This window comes from Periophthalmus magnuspinnatus, chromosome 2 (genome assembly GCF_009829125.3).
Source record: "Periophthalmus magnuspinnatus isolate fPerMag1 chromosome 2, fPerMag1.2.pri, whole genome shotgun sequence".
Classification (NCBI taxonomy): domain Eukaryota; kingdom Metazoa; phylum Chordata; class Actinopteri; order Gobiiformes; family Gobiidae; genus Periophthalmus; species Periophthalmus magnuspinnatus.
In genome coordinates this window covers 11,317,068-11,335,214 of record NC_047127.1, presented here as the reverse complement: position 1 = coordinate 11,335,214, position 18,147 = coordinate 11,317,068, and the positions used below count along the sequence as shown (strand labels likewise).

Genomic DNA, 18,147 nt, shown 5'->3' with positions numbered 1-18,147 from the left:
AGTAGTAGCAGTAGTAGTGGTAGTAGTTGTAGTGATTTTGGCTCTTTTAAAATCTGCTCCCTTGTATTCCTGCGTTCTTTTGACTCAGTAGTTTGCAGTTTTTGGTGTGTAAAAGCAGTAGTAGTAGTATCAGTATGTCATTGTAATGTGCAGTAGTACTTAGTGTTATTGGATCATTCTAATGTAACAGCGGATTCTTCACCTCCGCTGAACTCCCTCCATCGCTGCAGTTATCTCTAAACGCATTATTATTTTGTATACTTTTCCGATTAACCTCCTGTGTCTTCTCATCAGCCCGAGGATAATGTGTGCACCCGCGGAGGAGGGAGAGAGGAAGGGAGGAGAAGAGAGAGAGGGAGAGAAAGAGGGGGAGGAGAGGTAAGGAGAGAGAGAGGACCTTCAGAGAGGAGAGGAAGAGCGAGAGAGCCAGTGAGAGAGGGAAGGAAAAAATGATGGGGAGAGAGAGTGGAGGGAGAGAGGGTGAAGAAGGGAGAGAGAGGGAGAGAAAGAGGAGGAGGAGAGGGAGGGAGAGAGAGGACAGGCAGAGAGGAGAGGAAGAGCAAGAGCTAGCTCTCTTCCTCTTCCTCTCCTCTGCCCGAGAGGAAGGGAAGGAAAAAATAAGGGGGTGGAGAGTGGAGGGAGGGTGAAGAAGGGAGAGAGAGAAGGAGAGAGAAAGAGGGAGGAGGAGAAGGGGAGAGAGAGAGATTGAGGAGGGAGAGAGGAAGAAGAGAAGACAGTGAGAGAGGAGGAGATTAAGAGAATGGGGAAAGAGGGACAGAGAGGGAAGGAAGGAAGAGAGGGAAGAAGAAAAAGGAAGAGAGCAAGGAAAAGAGGGACAGAGAGGGAAGGAAAAGAGGGACAGAGAGGGAAGGAAAAGAGGGACAGAGAGGGAAGGAAAAGAGGGACAGAGAGGGAAGGAAAAGAGGGACAGAGAGGGAAGGAAAAGAGAGAGGGAAGGAAAAGAGAGAGAGGAAGGAAAAGAGGGAGAGAGGAAGGAAAAGAGGGAGAGAGGAAGGAAAAGAGGGAGAGAGGAAGGAAAAGAGGGAGAGAGAGGAAGGAAAAGAGGGAGAGAGAGGAAGGAAAAGAGGGAGAGAGAGGAAGGAAAAGGGAGAGAGGGAGGAAGGAAAAGGGAGAGAGAGAGGAAGGAAAAGGGAGAGAGAGAGGAAGGAAATGAGGGAGAGAGAGGGGAAGGAAATGAGGGAGAGAGAGGGGAAGGAAATGAGGGAGAGAGGAAGGAAACGAGGGAGAGAGGGGAAGGAAAAGAGTGAGAGAGAGAGGAAGGGAGAGCGAGAGGAAGGAGAAAGAGAGACGAAGGGAGAGCGAAAGGAAGGAAAACGGGGAGAGACGGAAGAAGCAGAGACGGAGAGGAGGAGAGACGTCGTGACAACTTTTGCCTTTTTTAATTTTCTTTCGCACCGTGACGCATAAAGTTTAGTCATGAGTCATTAGTGAAACAAAAACTGTGCCATAGGGGTGTTACAAACAGAGAGGGAGAGAGAGAGAGAGAGGGAGGGAAAGATGGAAAGAGAGAGATGGAGAGTGAGTGGAGCTAGAGAGACGGATTAAAAGAGGAGGGAGAGAGTGAGAAGAGAAAGGAGAACGAGGAGAAAAAGGTGGTAGGTGGCTGTGCTGTTTAGTGCCTTATCTGTCAATACACTTGCGGTCTGTTTGGGACAAAACTATTGTTCCTTTTATATAATACTGCAAGGTGAATGTTAGAAGCTAAACTGGGACTATTCCATGGTTTGTGAGCACTGCAGACAAGTTAGATACATTTAAATACCTACTTTTTTGCCTTGGATCTAGAATATACACACTCTCAGTACTTAAGTAAGATGTGAGTCTGGTCACTGTTGAATATCTCTAAATTCAGATGGGCAGGATTGACAGGTGGATTAGTCTGATTGGACACTCATGTTTGGTTTGTGTTTTGTGCGCACTTCCTCCATTGCATCTCAACCCAGAACCAGACTGGTGTTACTCTATAAAAATACAAAGAGATGTCCGTCTGTTTTTTTTTAGGCAAAGTACTTCCTCTTTTAATGATTTGAACAGGACAAACCGCAGCTTCAAGCCATTTCTTCTAAAAATGACTAATTGCACTATCCCAACTCTCTGTCATTGTCCTAATAACAAAATATCTGTTCATATCTTGCTCTCAAATACGTGTCCCTCTCTCATAATCATTCTGTTATTTTTAAATGAAGTTGAACAGATATGATTTTGGAGCTGTGAGGCAGTCCCTCTATCGCTTTGCTAATCTAGTCTAAATTAGTACAGCACTAGCACACTTGTGTCTATAAATAGCGACCATCTTCCCTTTTATTCCATTGTGAAACTCTCTGTTTAAAATAAAATACACACTTAAAGGTGCACTGCGTAACTTTTGCTTTTGTTTGTCGCCATGGAGATGTTGTTGCTCTTGCTAAATGTATCTATCTTGCATTACAGATGTTGTTATTGCAAAAAAATTATAAAAATACTGGAAAAACAAGCATCCTCACTGTGAGCTGGGTCAACTTTCCACAGATCTGACCTGTCACTTGTCTATCTCCATGGAGACGTGCAGGTGATTCTGCGAGGCGAAGTTACAGGTCAGATCTATAGAGAGGCGACCCCACTGACGCAAAACTAAACCCTGCAATTGAACAAATGTAAGATAGATACGTTTAATGTCATATAGGGAAACATTCCAGACAAAGGAGTAACATCTCCATGGCGACAAGCAGTTGGCGGACCTCTCAACCAGAAACGTTCAATTTTACACCTTTAAATTGGCGTGTTAGAAGCACAGTTGTATCTAAAATAGCAATTAAACTCCTCCTTTTTAACGTCATTGGAAAACACTCTATGTAAATACATTTAAATATTCAAGTTTGCATAGCTGTCTAGACTCGCCTGTGTTTTCATTGCTACTACAATATACCCAATTACTATTTAAAGCTACTACTGCTATGCACCCACCAAGTATATTGTAGTTTCGGAAAACAATCTGAAATGATTTAGCAATTTTTATGTTATTTAGATTCAGTCCAGGAAAGCTAACATTTGAGAGATGAGTAAAATCTGAACCGCTAAACTAATCCAAGAATCCCATGTATTTCAGAACATGTTTGTAGAGGTATAAAGTACAACGTTAACAGCTTTTACACAGAATAAGACCCCATGGAGACACCGGAAGGGCATCTGACACACAGGGACATTTCAGAGCATGTTTGTAGATGTGTAAAGTACAGGGTTAGCAACTTGCACAGGAAAGACCCCCATGGACATTTAATTGTCAAGGACGACTTTATATTACAATATCAAAATTACACAATAGTTCTGATTAGTCTTATATTATAAAATGCTTAAATTGGCTTCCTTGTTTGTATTAATTTGTTGTAATTGCATATTTCACGTAGGTAGAGCAGTGTTTTTCATTATTAGAGGATACTATGGAGTCTAAAATCACCTTGGACTACATATTAGTATTGCAAAATCACGCTTGCCCATTGTATGATCACACAGACCTGTAATATTTTGAAGCTCGATATATCGCTACAGAGATATACTGCGATAAACGATAATATTGAAACTACTTTATACCACTGACTCAACACCAGAAAACCAAGATCATTCCACTTTTCAAATCAAATCTATTTTTATTACAGCAAATATACCCCAAATCTTTTTTACACCGAAATTGTACACACGATACCTAAAATATATTGTTCCAGCTTTGATATATTGAACGATAAGTCGATGTAGTGATTAAAGTGACAGGTCGATGATCACAAACATTTAAAAATACTGGACAACTTAAGGGCTTAAAGATTAAATATAGGCAATAAGGGTCATTTATACTCCACAAATTGAGATTAAAGATTAAATTATTCAAATTTCTTGCATCATAGTCTCCTCAAAATCTATAGGAAACATTGTAGAGGGATTGTGTCGACACTAGATACTCATTTGAGCAGGTATTGATACTAGAAAAGTCACATTCACAGGGCAGAAATGAACCTTTCCTGAATAGATTTAGAATGATCTTGAGCTGTATCAGAATAAATATAAGACTAAGTGACCAAAAATGTCCCAGTAGTGCAAAGAAAAATCCCCAAAACCCCCCAAAAAATATTGTTCTATGTAACATATATTTACCGATAAGTCAGTATAATAATTATCATGACAGACGTAATTGAAAACTATCTTTTAAATCGTTATAACTTGTAGCGAGTGTCAAATTGCATGTATTTTCTGTGTTCAAATACCACAAACACGGATCACGCAGCTAAACTTGTGTCACCTGAGCTTTGAACACTCCTCGGGTGTGGCCAGCTTTGTTTTGAAGCCGGTTTCTTTTTGTTGTATCAGCGGAACATGTTTAAAGTCTATTCACATGTGAGGAAGTGTTTGATGAGGCTTGGATAGACTTTGTACCTGGATTCTTTTCAGGAATAGACTCGATACTCAATACCGATACTGATACCATGACGATAATAAAAAACACTCTTATGCCTTATGTCTCTTATACTTGTTCTGATACAGCTCAAGATCATTCTAAAGGTACAGGAAAGGTTCATTTCTGTCCTATGAATGTGACTTTTTTTAGTATTGATACCTGCTCAAATGAGTATCTTGTTTCGATACTAGTTGTGGTATCGATTAGTATCTGTTTTCTTATACTTTTGACAATCCTAACTGGTATAACGTAGGTGAAGGTCCACTCTGTTGTCCCCCTAAGGAAATTTGCCCTCTGCATTTGACCCAGCCTTCAGTGTCTCTGGGTTAAATCTATCAGGAGCAGTGGGACCCATCTCCACATGTTGAGCTAGTCTTGGTCAGGACTACCTTACCTGGAGGATCTTACCTTTTGTGCATGTTTTGGGTTGATGGGGAAACCTGGTGTGCCCCGAGTTAACACACCCAGTCTAGGCTTGTCAAAAGTATTTAAATTCAGATACTAATCGAACAGGTATCAATACTAAAAACACTGCCTTATATCTGTCTGAAGCGAGGAGCTAACTACACTGAAACTGTAAACAGCTATTGTCTCCAGTTTCAACCTTAAATGACCCTACTATTGTTCTCACTGGACAAATCGTCGTAGAAGTGAAGACGTTTCGCTGCTCATCCAAGCCGAGAACAGTAGTAGGGCCATTAAAGGTTGAATAGGGCCGTTAAAGGTTGAAACTGGAGACCATAGCTGTTTAGTTTCAGTGTAGTGAATTGAGAGATTTTAACTTTGCTACTACCATTTAATGTTGAAAATCACATTCTATTGTCTAAAGAAAGTGTTTTGGTTTTCTTTTTTTTAAAATTATTATCATTGTGGTATCGGAATCAGTATTGAGTCTATTCCTTAGTATCGAAATTGCGTTTGAAATTTGAATATCATGACAAAACAAATAACAAACCCCAAGTTGTTATGTATGCTCTAAATCTAGTTTTTTTGTCTTGCAGTGATACCCAACACCTTAAAAGTGTCCCCGGCAGCTCCTGTCCCTGTGGTGTCTGAGAGCGGAGACATCGTACTGTCCTGTAACGTCACTCGTGAACTGAGCCAGCCCACGTACCTGTCCGTCACCTGGTCCATCCGCAAATCCAAAACACTCGAAACGGAAGAGATATTATCGTTTGGGCCACAGGGAGAGGTCACTACAGGACCCAAGTACACGCGCAGGTGAGGATGGCAAAACTAAAGCATGTATTACAGGTTATACTACTCATTTAACATAATTATATTTCAGATTTGACAAAAAATATTGTTCTTTTCTTTATTTTGGTGGGGTTTATAATTTTACTTCCTGGTTGGACAGATGTGACATACGTAGAGGTAAATCCATATCTGTTACCTAGCAACCGTAATGTAAACAGCAGCCAAAACTTGTCTAAATCACACAATAGTTAAGATTTGAAGCTGCAAGTATAAGTTTATCTTTATTTCTTGGTTTAATATGACAGAGACCAGGGTCAGACCTGTTCAAGTCCTGGTTTAGTCCTACTTAAGTCTTACTTTAGTCCTACTTCAGTCTCAGTTTAGTTCTGCTTTTGTCTCAGTTTTGACACCACCTTTATTTTGTCAAAGGAAAGTTTAAACTGTCATAAAAATGCCTTCCTTGCGTGTAAATTGTCCCGGCACAAACTTGTCATATTAATCTTATGGCTTAAAGTCCTTTCAACTGACAACAATCACATCTTTGGGGTTGAATAATGGCACCACTTTCTGAAGCTATTGTGGAAATAAATTCACTTTTGTTTATTTATGCTGACAGAGAAGTCGTTGAACTTTGTCCCAGTTTTTGTTTCATGTGGATAGACCCAGTAATTACAGAGATATTAACCTTAAACCAGGTCAAAACATCTGTAATCTGACAGTTAAACAGCAAGTCCCACCATAGAATCCAGACCTGTCTCTTGAATCCAACCTATAATCTAATATTTCTACACTCAGGTATTCAGATGGTGGAGTGCGACTTGTCCCGGGGCAACATGGCGTGTTTGAGCTGGTCATCGCCAAGGTAACGACCTCGGATGACGGGACGTACGGCTGCACTGGCACAGAGTGGGCCCATGAGAGCAGCGGGCAGTGGCTTCAGATTGTGGAGAGCACCAAAGAAATGGGACCAGTCACTGTAACGCCCATAAGTGAGTATTTGGATATATTTATTTTTACATACATTAAAGTGGCTGTACCCGATTTGTTTACTAGTATATGAGCAAAATTTGTCTTGCCTCAGTACGGATATATTGTATAAGCAGCTCTTGAGGTCAAAATCTGTCTGTTTATATCTAATTATAAAGCGTTTTGCTGTCTAAGAATTAGGAAGTGTGCACTTAGTGTTAGCATGCTAGTTGTTGTCATTACTGTGACAACAAAACTCCGCTCTGGCCTCTGAGAGTTGTAATAAGTGCTTAAAAACTCATCACAGTGAATAATTAGGATGCTCTGAATGCATAAGGGAAGTGAGGAATAACTTTGGACCATGGCAAACCAAAATTTAAAATGAACTACTTCTGTTTTTCACGTTTTTAAGATGATAAAAATCAGGTACAGTGTCTTTACAGAAGACATTATGCCTTACATGTGTCGACTGTTTTACATTTTGCTCATTATAAACGGCAATATTGATCTAAAAAAGCTAAGGAGGCACCGATCCAACACTTTAATTTCTGATGCCAATTTCGATATTATGCCGATGGCAACTGATACATCACAGAGACTTAAAACAGCATGTATTTCCTCTAAACCAGTGGTTCTTAACCTTGTTGGAGGTACTGAACCCCACCGGTTCCATATGCACATTCACCGAACCCTTCTTTATTGAAAAATAAAATTATATTTTTTTCAAATTCAAGACATATGTCTGTTTTACTGGTGCACAAAATGAACCGTGCATTAACATCACTGTGTTCAAAGAATAAAACCTATACAATGTATAAACTCACAACAAATTACATACATACCTTTTCACAAAGACATGACCTTTTTTAATTAATCTTATTGTATTTATGCTATTTATTATTTTTAACATTTTAATACACACCCATCACCTAATTTCCATCAGGCTAGAATAATAATGAATATTTACTGCAAATCAATGTGACTTCTGCTGTTACCTTTGAGAGACCAGTTCAGAAATGCATGGCTTCACCTTGGCCACTCTCATGTCATTTTCACAGCAAAGTCTGTTCCTTTTCTTCGTTTTTATGCCGTTCAAAGTGACAGTATTCAGTGACCAATACACAGAGAGAAATCTGTATCTGCACACCCAGCTGCTCTATTACTGTACATTTACATATCATATCAAAACACAATATATATAATGTGTATTTGTAAATAAAATATATTTGAAACAACTGGTATGGGTCAAAATAAATATATATTTACAAACCACACACTGCAAACAGTGAACAAACACACACTGGAAACTAATAATACACTGTACATGTGACAGTGTGACAGTCATTCTGTGACAGAGGTTGGAGGATCGAGTCCCGCTCGGACCAACTTCTGTCATTGTGTCCTTAGGCAAGACACTTCACCAATCATTCACGCACACTTTGGTGTGTGCGTGAATGATTGGTGGTGGTCGGGGGCGCAGATTGGCATTAGCTAATGCTAATGATTACACATAATACACATTTGACCCACAATTAAGTCAATAGCAGAATAAACCACGCATCCAGGAACAGCATCCAGTCCATCAGCACATCAGGTCCCTCTACTCCTCAGTCCACCATGAGATCTTCACTCGGTTCCACGAACCGCTCCAGGTCCGAGATGCCTCTTGTTTAACTTGTACAAACATCCACAGTGTCCTCGGTCGCGTACTTCCTTTGTTTTGTCCGTTTCGTCATGTTTAAAACGCAAAACTGCTGCAAAACAGTGCGTAAAGTTACACAAATCCGCGCAATTTTACGCGCGGATCTTTGCCCGAGGGCGGGCCGTCGGAACGTTAAGGGGTTAAACAGCACTTAGAATCGTTAGCGAGTCTTCACTCCACATCGGCTAAAACTCTGGGAGCGGGACATGAGGACGTCTGTCAATGACGTTGATAAGCTGCACAATACGTATATATATATATATATATATATATATATATATACCCCTAATACTAATCTGAAAGGACCAAATCCATGTTAAAGCCACTAGAATCCACAATATGTCTTCTATAAAATTTGCCACAATCACCAAAGGACATACTCAGATGCCTAGAATAACTGGTGCACTTGTGAATGGCCATAGAATTCATTCCCACCCAATAATGTGGTGTTTAAAGATGAGGTTGAGCCAGACTTGCTGGTTTTGCTGATATATGGAGTAACAGCAGTAAACAGCACTCATGGCTCATTATCTTAAATGGCTTAATGCTGACACTGTCTTAACATTTGGTAAACTCGACAAGCATCTATTGTCCAAGCCCAATAGTGACTTTTAAATACTGACCTGTAGTGTATGTGTTTAAAGAAGTAATCATTAATAATACAGCAACAGCTTTGGCCATTCTATCCTATTCAAATCTAAGGCACAGCTTGCCAAATCTGGATCAGGTTTGTTGATTTCAGTGATGCTATAAAAATAGGAGATTAATGGGGGAAAACCTTTTGACACATGGGCCACATGGGGTTCTAAAATTTGACAGAGGGGCCGGGCCTGGATGTGTATAATATATATTTGTATATAGCCCACAACCTCCCACGTAACTAATGTAAAATTGGGACTGTATATTGCTATGGCAACAGTCACCATTCTCCTTCTCTTCAAACCAATGGATTGTCGCCATGACAATGACATTCCATCCTTTATGACGTCACGCCTCGCTTGGTGACATCACACCCTTCAGCCTTAGTGAGAGCACAGTCAGAGCACTGGACACAAACAACCAGACTCATCGAACAGAGAGACAATTTCACAGAAACTCTTGCATAAAAGTAGATTTGCGGTTCAGTTAACACTACAAAATGGAAACTGAAATACCTAAGGAGGATTACAAGTCAGACTTGACACTTTTGCATGATCTTGCTGTATTGCATGATCTGCATGTCCAGTTTGAGGTGGAAGAAGAGGGCCAAACACCTACAAAAATATTCCACGCAGAAGTACGAGCGGGGAACTTTGTTGGCTTTGGCAATGGACCCACAAAACAAAAGGCTAAATCAAATGCAGCCAAGAAAGTGGTGGAGGACCTGAAGAAGCTTCCAGTGCCAGAGAAGGCGACTCCGTACTGGCGTAAACCCCGCATGGATCTGGAGGACCCTGTGGAACGTCCATACTATTTCTATAATAGAAATCCAATCTGTGCCCTCTCAGAAATACTGGATGTGAGGAAGCAAAGATCTCCTGAGTACAGGGTGGTCTCGTTTGTACAACATGACCGCTACAGCACCACCTTCTGTGTGGAGGTAAGAGTTGGAAACATGTCCTGCCAGGGAATGGCCTCCTCCAAACAGGCAGCCAAGACCAGGGCAGCACACAAAATGCTGGAGATGATGGGGTATAAGGAGCTCATGGAGATGCACAACCCAAGGTTGCATCCTCACCAGGAGCAGATGTTCCAGCAGCATGTTGTCCGACAGCAGGAATTATACAAGCTGGAACGCATGCAAGCATTTAAAGCTATGAAAGAAAGGCTTATGGCTACAAACCCACCTAAGGACACCAGTGTTTCAGAGGACTCACCAGAGGAGACATGTCCTGCGCACCCCCCACCTCCTCAGGAGATGATCAAACCAGTGACCCAATCTGAGGAAGAGCTCCAGTCTGCACCAGTGGACCTACAACAGCCTGATGTGGTTACTGAAGAAGTCACATCTGGTGTTCCTCAAGAAGAAGCGTCTGAAACTCTGCCGGAGGACACATGCGCAGAAGCCAGAGATGACAAGCTCCACCTGCTGTCTCCAGATGTCCTCCCTATGTTGATGGTAATGGGTGTGATTCGGAATAACAACAACACAGTCCAGTGGTGTGAGCCACAAGCTCCTTCAGGTACTGAAGAGATGGTCTCTGAAGCTGCCCCAGTCCATTTATCTGAGGTTAGTGAGGCCACCACACCTGAGGTACAGGAAGATGTATCAACATCAGAGCACCAGGACATGGTACCAGACACGCTCCAGGATATGGAACCTGACGCCCTCCAGGAAGGCTCATTGGAAACTATTTCACAGGAAGTTACCACTGTCAATCAAAATGTTTCTTTGGATGACATACAACAACAACACGTACCTGATGTCACCCAGGGCACTGCACCCCTTACCGATGCAAACCACGAGCCCCAGGAGAAGGTCCATCCGGCATCAGTGAACCTACAGGTTCTGCCTGTGGAAGTCCTGTCGCAGTTGGCCTTCATTGGAGTTATAAGAGAAAACCATGGCATCATAGAGTGGTGTAAACCAACCCCAACCACCACTCACCAAGGGGAGTCTGAAGATGTCTGCAGCCTGAGTCCGACTCTGCCTGAAGAACACCAGAGCAGCACTTCACCAGCACCAAGTGCCACTGCACATGACCCAGCAGAACACACCCCGCACCAACCGACAGATGAAATGTCCACTGTCCAACAAACCATATCAGAGACGAGCAACCCGCCTGCGCCCCCCTGTGGACATCGAGTGCCGTACAGCCTTACAGAGGCTTGTGTCAAAAAAATGTTTAAAATGGCAAGAATCCCCAATCATTACACCAGTAGAATAACTGAGGAGGTACATAGAAAGATCCAGGAGCATCTCATTGTCGATGGAGATGTTGATATCAGCTGTGAGGCCTTACAAAAAATTGGCAAAAGAGCAGCCAAACGTCTCAAAGTGGAGTATGGGTCCTCTAGCACCCTCATGAGTGCTGCTTGTGCATCAGATGATGCAGCTTTTGAAACAGCTGTAGTGACCCATCTCAATAACGAGCTGAGAGCGTTCACCACCTGCCCCAAGTCTGCCCTGTCACGCTTCTTCTCTAGACTGAGGAGGGCGTTTCAGTAGGCCCATAAATTGATAAGAAAATGCATTTTGAACCATTTCAATAGAAAGAACGTTTCTTTTGAAATATGTTAGAATGCATGATCCATGTCTGATCCATAGCAAAAGATGAAGTTAAAATCTGTCAACTGGACAAATCGTTGTACAAGTCGAGTCTTGAGTTCTGAACTGAAGAAGCGGCTTGGATGAGCAGCGAAACATCTTCACTCCTGCAGCGATTTGTCTAGTTGACAGATTTTAACTTTGTCTTTTGCTATAAGATGCATTAACTTGTTCCAAAAATAAACAATGCATAGCAAATATCATGTTTACTCTTGTGTATATTTCTTTATCTTAAAAGTATTTAACACTAACTTTGGAGTGCAGTTAGCATGTTTATTGTTGTTAGCAGTGGTGTAATGCCCAAACTACTTAAGATGTGTTAAGAAAGTTAGGAATACTGACATTTCACTAAACCAGTGGTTCTTAACCTTGTTGGAGGTACTGAACCCCACCGGTTCCATATGCACATTCACCGAAACCTTCTTTATTGAAAAATAAAATATATTTTTTTTCAAATTCAAGACATATGTATGTTTTACTGGTGCACAAAATGAACCGTGCATTAACATCACTGTGTTCAAAGAATAAAACCAATACAATGTATAAACTCACAACAAATTACATACATACCTTTTCACAAAGACATGACCTTTTTTAATACTACCACACTGAAATCATTTAAATTTTGTATTGTATTATATATTCCAATAATGAACTTATTGCATTTATGCTATTTATTATTTTTAACATTTTAATACACACCCATCACCTAATTTCCATCAGGCTAGAATAATAATGAATATTTACTGCAAATCAGTGTGACTTCTGCTGTTACCTTTGAGAGACCAGTTCAGAAATGCATGGCTTCACCTTGGCCACTCTCATGTCATTTTCACAGCAAAGTCTGTTCCTTTTCTTCGTTTTTATGCCGTTCAAAGTGACAGTATTCAATGACCAATACACAGAGAGAAATCTGTATCTGCACACCCAGCTGCTCTATTACTGTACATTTACATATCATATCAAAACACAATATATATAATGTGTATTTGTAAATAAAATATATTTGAAACAACTGGTATGGGTCAAAATAAATATATATTTACAAACCACACACTGCAAACAGTGAACAAACACACACTGGAAACTAATAATACACTGTACATGTGACAGTGTGACAGTCATTCTGTGACAGAGGTTGGAGGATCGAGTCCCGCTCGGACCAACTTCTGTCATTGTGTCCTTAGGCAAGACACTTCACCAATCATTCACGCACACTTTGGTGTGTGCGTGAATGATTGGTGGTGGTCGGGGGCGCAGATTGGCATTAGCTAATGCTAATGATTACACATAATACACATTTGACCCACAATTAAGTCAATAGCAGAATAAACCACGCATCCAGGAACAGCATCCAGTCCATCAGCACATCAGGTCCCTCTACTCCTCAGTCCACCATGAGATCTTCACTCGGTTCCACGAACCGCTCCAGGTCCGAGATGCCTCTTGTTTAACTTGTACAAACATCCACAGTGTCCTCGGTCGCGTACTTCCTTTGTTTTGTCCGTTTCGTCATGTTTAAAACGCAAAACTGCTGCAAAACAGTGCGTAAAGTTACACAAATCTGCGCAATTTTACGCGCGGATCTTTGCCCGAGGGCGGGCCGTCGGAACGTTAAGGGGTTAAACAGCACTTAGAATCATTAGCGAGTCTTCACTCCACATCGGCTAAAACTCTGGGAGCGGGACATGAGGACGTCTGTCAATGACGTTGATAAGCTGCACAATACGTCTATATATATATATATATATATATAGCCCTAATACTAATCTGAAAGGACCAAATCCATGTTAAAGCCACTAGAATCCACAATATGTCTTCTATAAAATTTGCCACAATCACCAAAGGACATACTCAGATGCCTAGAATAACTGGTGCACTTGTGAATGGCCATAGAATTCATTCCCACCCAATAATGTGGTGTTTAAAGATGAGGTTGAGCCAGACTTGCTGGTTTTGCTGATATATGGAGTAACAGCAGTAAACAGCACTCATGGCTCATTATCTTAAATGGCTTAATGCTGACACTCTGTCTTAACATTTGGTAAACTCGACAAGCATCTATTGTCCAAGCCCAATAGTGACTTTTAAATACTGACCTGTAGTGTATGTGTTTAAAGAAGTAATCATTAATAATACGGCAACAGCTTTGGCCATTCTATCCTATTCAAATCTAAGGCACAGCTTGCCAAATCTGGATCAGGTTTGTTGATTTCAGTGATGCTATAAAAATAGGAGATTAATGGGGGAAAACCTTTTGACACATGGGCCACATGGGGTTCTAAAATTTGACAGAGGGGCCGGGCCTGGATGTGTATAATATATATTTGTATATAGCCCACAACCTCCCACGTAACTAATGTAAAATTGGGACTGTATATTGCTATGGCAACAGTCACCATTCTCCTTCTCTTCAAACCAATGGATTGTCGCCATGACAACGACATTCCATCCTTTATGACGTCACGCCTCGCTTGGTGACATCACACCCTTCAGCCTTAGTGAGAGCACAGTCAGAGCACTGGACACAAACAACCAGACTCATCGAACAGAGAGACAATTTCACAGAAACTCTTGCATAAAAGTAGATTTGCGGTTCAGTTAACACTACAAAATGGAAACTGAAATACCTAAGGAGGATTACAAGTCAGACTTGACACTTTTGCATGATCTTGCTGTATTGCATGATCTGCATGTCCAGTTTGAGGTGGAAGAAGAGGGCCAAACACCTACAAAAATATTCCACGCAGAAGTACGAGCGGGGAACTTTGTTGGCTTTGGCAATGGACCCACAAAACAAAAGGCTAAATCAAATGCAGCCAAGAAAGTGGTGGAGGACCTGAAGAAGCTTCCAGTGCCAGAGAAGGCGACTCCGTACTGGCGTAAACCCCGCATGGATCTGGAGGACCCTGTGGAACGTCCATACTATTTCTATAATAGAAATCCAATCTGTGCCCTCTCAGAAATACTGGATGTGAGGAAGCAAAGATCTCCTGAGTACAGGGTGGTCTCGTTTGTACAACATGACCGCTACAGCACCACCTTCTGTGTGGAGGTAAGAGTTGGAAACATGTCCTGCCAGGGAATGGCCTCCTCCAAACAGGCAGCCAAGACCAGGGCAGCACACAAAATGCTGGAGATGATGGGGTATAAGGAGCTCATGGAGATGCACAACCCAAGGTTGCATCCTCACCAGGAGCAGATGTTCCAGCAGCATGTTGTCCGACAGCAGGAATTATACAAGCTGGAACGCATGCAAGCATTTAAAGCTATGAAAGAAAGGCTTATGGCTACAAACCCACCTAAGGACACCAGTGTTTCAGAGGACTCACCAGAGGAGACATGTCCTGCGCACCCCCCACCTCCTCAGGAGATGATCAAACCAGTGACCCAATCTGAGGAAGAGCTCCAGTCTGCACCAGTGGACCTACAACAGCCTGATGTGGTTACTGAAGAAGTCACATCTGGTGTTCCTCAAGAAGAAGCGTCTGAAACTCTGCCGGAGGACACATGCGCAGAAGCCAGAGATGACAAGCTCCACCTGCTGTCTCCAGATGTCCTCCCTATGTTGATGGTAATGGGTGTGATTCGGAATAACAACAACACAGTCCAGTGGTGTGAGCCACAAGCTCCTTCAGGTACTGAAGAGATGGTCTCTGAAGCTGCCCCAGTCCATTTATCTGAGGTTAGTGAGGCCACCACACCTGAGGTACAGGAAGATGTATCAACATCAGAGCACCAGGACATGGTACCAGACACGCTCCAGGATATGGAACCTGACGCCCTCCAGGAAGGCTCATTGGAAACTATTTCACAGGAAGTTACCACTGTCAATCAAAATGTTTCTTTGGATGACATACAACAACACGTACCTGATGTCACCCAGGGCACTGCACCCCTTACCGATGCAAACCACGAGCCCCAGGAGAAGGTCCATCCGGCATCAGTGAACCTACAGGTTCTGCCTGTGGAAGTCCTGTCGCAGTTGGCCTTCATTGGAGTTATAAGAGAAAACCATGGCATCATAGAGTGGTGTAAACCAACCCCAACCACCACTCACCAAGGGGAGTCTGAAGATGTCTGCAGCCTGAGTCCGACTCTGCCTGAAGAACACCAGAGCAGCACTTCACCAGCACCAAGTGCCACTGCACATGACCCAGCAGAACACACCCCGCACCAACCGACAGATGAAATGTCCACTGTCCAACAAACCATATCAGAGACGAGCAACCCGCCTGCGCCCCCCTGTGGACATCGAGTGCCGTACAGCCTTACAGAGGCTTGTGTCAAAAAAATGTTTAAAATGGCAAGAATCCCCAATCATTACACCAGTAGAATAACTGAGGAGGTACATAGAAAGATCCAGGAGCATCTCATTGTCGATGGAGATGTTGATATCAGCTGTGAGGCCTTACAAAAAATTGGCAAAAGAGCAGCCAAACGTCTCAAAGTGGAGTATGGGTCCTCTAGCACCCTCATGAGTGCTGCTTGTGCATCAGATGATGCAGCTTTTGAAACAGCTGTAGTGACCCATCTCAATAACGAGCTGAGAGCGTTCACCACCTGCCCCAAGTCTGCCCTGTCACGCTTCTTCTCTAGACTGAGGAGGGCGTTTCAGTAGGCCCATAAATTGATAAGAAAATGCATTTTGAACCATTTCAATAGAAAGAACGTTTCTTTTGAAATATGTTAGAATGCATGATCCATGTCTGATCCATAGCAAAAGATGAAGTTAAAATCTGTCAACTGGACAAATCGTTGTACAAGTCGAGTCTTGAGTTCTGAACTGAAGAAGCGGCTTGGATGAGCAGCGAAACATCTTCACTCCTGCAGCGATTTGTCTAGTTGACAGATTTTAACTTTGTCTTTTGCTATAAGATGCATTAACTTGTTCCAAAAATAAACAATGCATAGCAAATATCATGTTTACTCTTGTGTATATTTCTTTATCTTAAAAGTATTTAACACTAACTTTGGAGTGCAGTTAGCATGTTTATTGTTGTTAGCAGTGGTGTAATGCCCAAACTACTTAAGATGTGTTAAGAAAGTTAGGAATACTGACATTTCACTAAACCAGTGGTTCTTAACCTTGTTGGAGGTACTGAACCCCACCGGTTCCATATGCACATTCACCGAAACCTTCTTTATTGAAAAATAAAATATATTTTTTTTCAAATTCAAGACATATGTATGTTTTACTGGTGCACAAAATGAACCGTGCATTAACATCACTGTGTTCAAAGAATAAAACCAATACAATGTATAAACTCACAACAAATTACATACATACCTTTTCACAAAGACATGACCTTTTTTAATACTACCACACTGAAATCATTTAAATTTTGTATTGTATTATATATTCCAATAATGAACTTATTGTATTTATGCTATTTATTATTTTTAACATTTTAATACACACCCATCACCTAATTTCCATCAGGCTAGAATAATAATGAATATTTACTGCAAATCAGTGTGACTTCTGCTGTTACCTTTGAGAGACCAGTTCAGAAATGCATGGCTTCACCTTGGCCACTCTCATGTCATTTTCACAGCAAAGTCTGTTCCTTTTCTTCGTTTTTATGCCGTTCAAAGTGACAGTATTCAATGACCAATACACAGAGAGAAATCTGTATCTGCACACCCAGCTGCTCTATTACTGTACATTTACATATCATATCAAAACACAATATATATAATGTGTATTTGTAAATAAAATATATTTGAAACAACTGGTATGGGTCAAAATAAATATATATTTACAAACCACACACTGCAAACAGTGAACAAACACACACTGGAAACTAATAATACACTGTACATGTGACAGTGTGACAGTCATTCTGTGACAGAGGTTGGAGGATCGAGTCCCGCTCGGACCAACTTCTGTCATTGTGTCCTTAGGCAAGACACTTCACCAATCATTCACGCACACTTTGGTGTGTGCGTGAATGATTGGTGGTGGTCGGGGGCGCAGATTGGCATTAGCTAATGCTAATGATTACACATAATACACATTTGACCCACAATTAAGTCAATAGCAGAATAAACCACGCATCCAGGAACAGCATCCAGTCCATCAGCACATCAGGTCCCTCTACTCCTCAGTCCACCATGAGATCTTCACTCGGTTCCACGAACCGCTCCAGGTCCGAGATGCCTCTTGTTTAACTTGTACAAACATCCACAGTGTCCTCGGTCGCGTACTTCCTTTGTTTTGTCCGTTTCGTCATGTTTAAAACGCAAAACTGCTGCAAAACAGTGCGTAAAGTTACGCAAATCTGCGCAATTTTACGCGCGGATCTTTGCCCGAGGGCGGGCCGTCGGAACGTTAAGGGGTTAAACAGCACTTAGAATCATTAGCGAGTCTTCACTCCACATCGGCTAAAACTCTGGGAGCGGGACATGAGGACGTCTGTCAATGACGTTGATAAGCTGCACAATACGTCTATATATATATATATATATATATATAGCCCTAATACTAATCTGAAAGGACCAAATCCATGTTAAAGCCACTAGAATCCACAATATGTCTTCTATAAAATTTGCCACAATCACCAAAGGACATACTCAGATGCCTAGAAT

General features: G+C 41.8%; 1 protein-coding gene across 1 annotated transcript in view; it reads left to right on the top strand.

Annotated features, from left to right (window-relative positions):
- ptgfrnb (prostaglandin F2 receptor inhibitor b) overlaps positions 1-18,147 on the top strand; it is an 87,615-nt gene that overhangs the window by 19,779 nt on the left and 49,689 nt on the right. The window contains exons 4-5 of the mRNA XM_033980690.2: positions 5,446-5,665; positions 6,437-6,630. Of these exons, the coding sequence (XP_033836581.1) occupies positions 5,446-5,665; positions 6,437-6,630 (414 nt within the window). The remainder of the gene's footprint in view (positions 1-5,445; positions 5,666-6,436; positions 6,631-18,147) is intronic.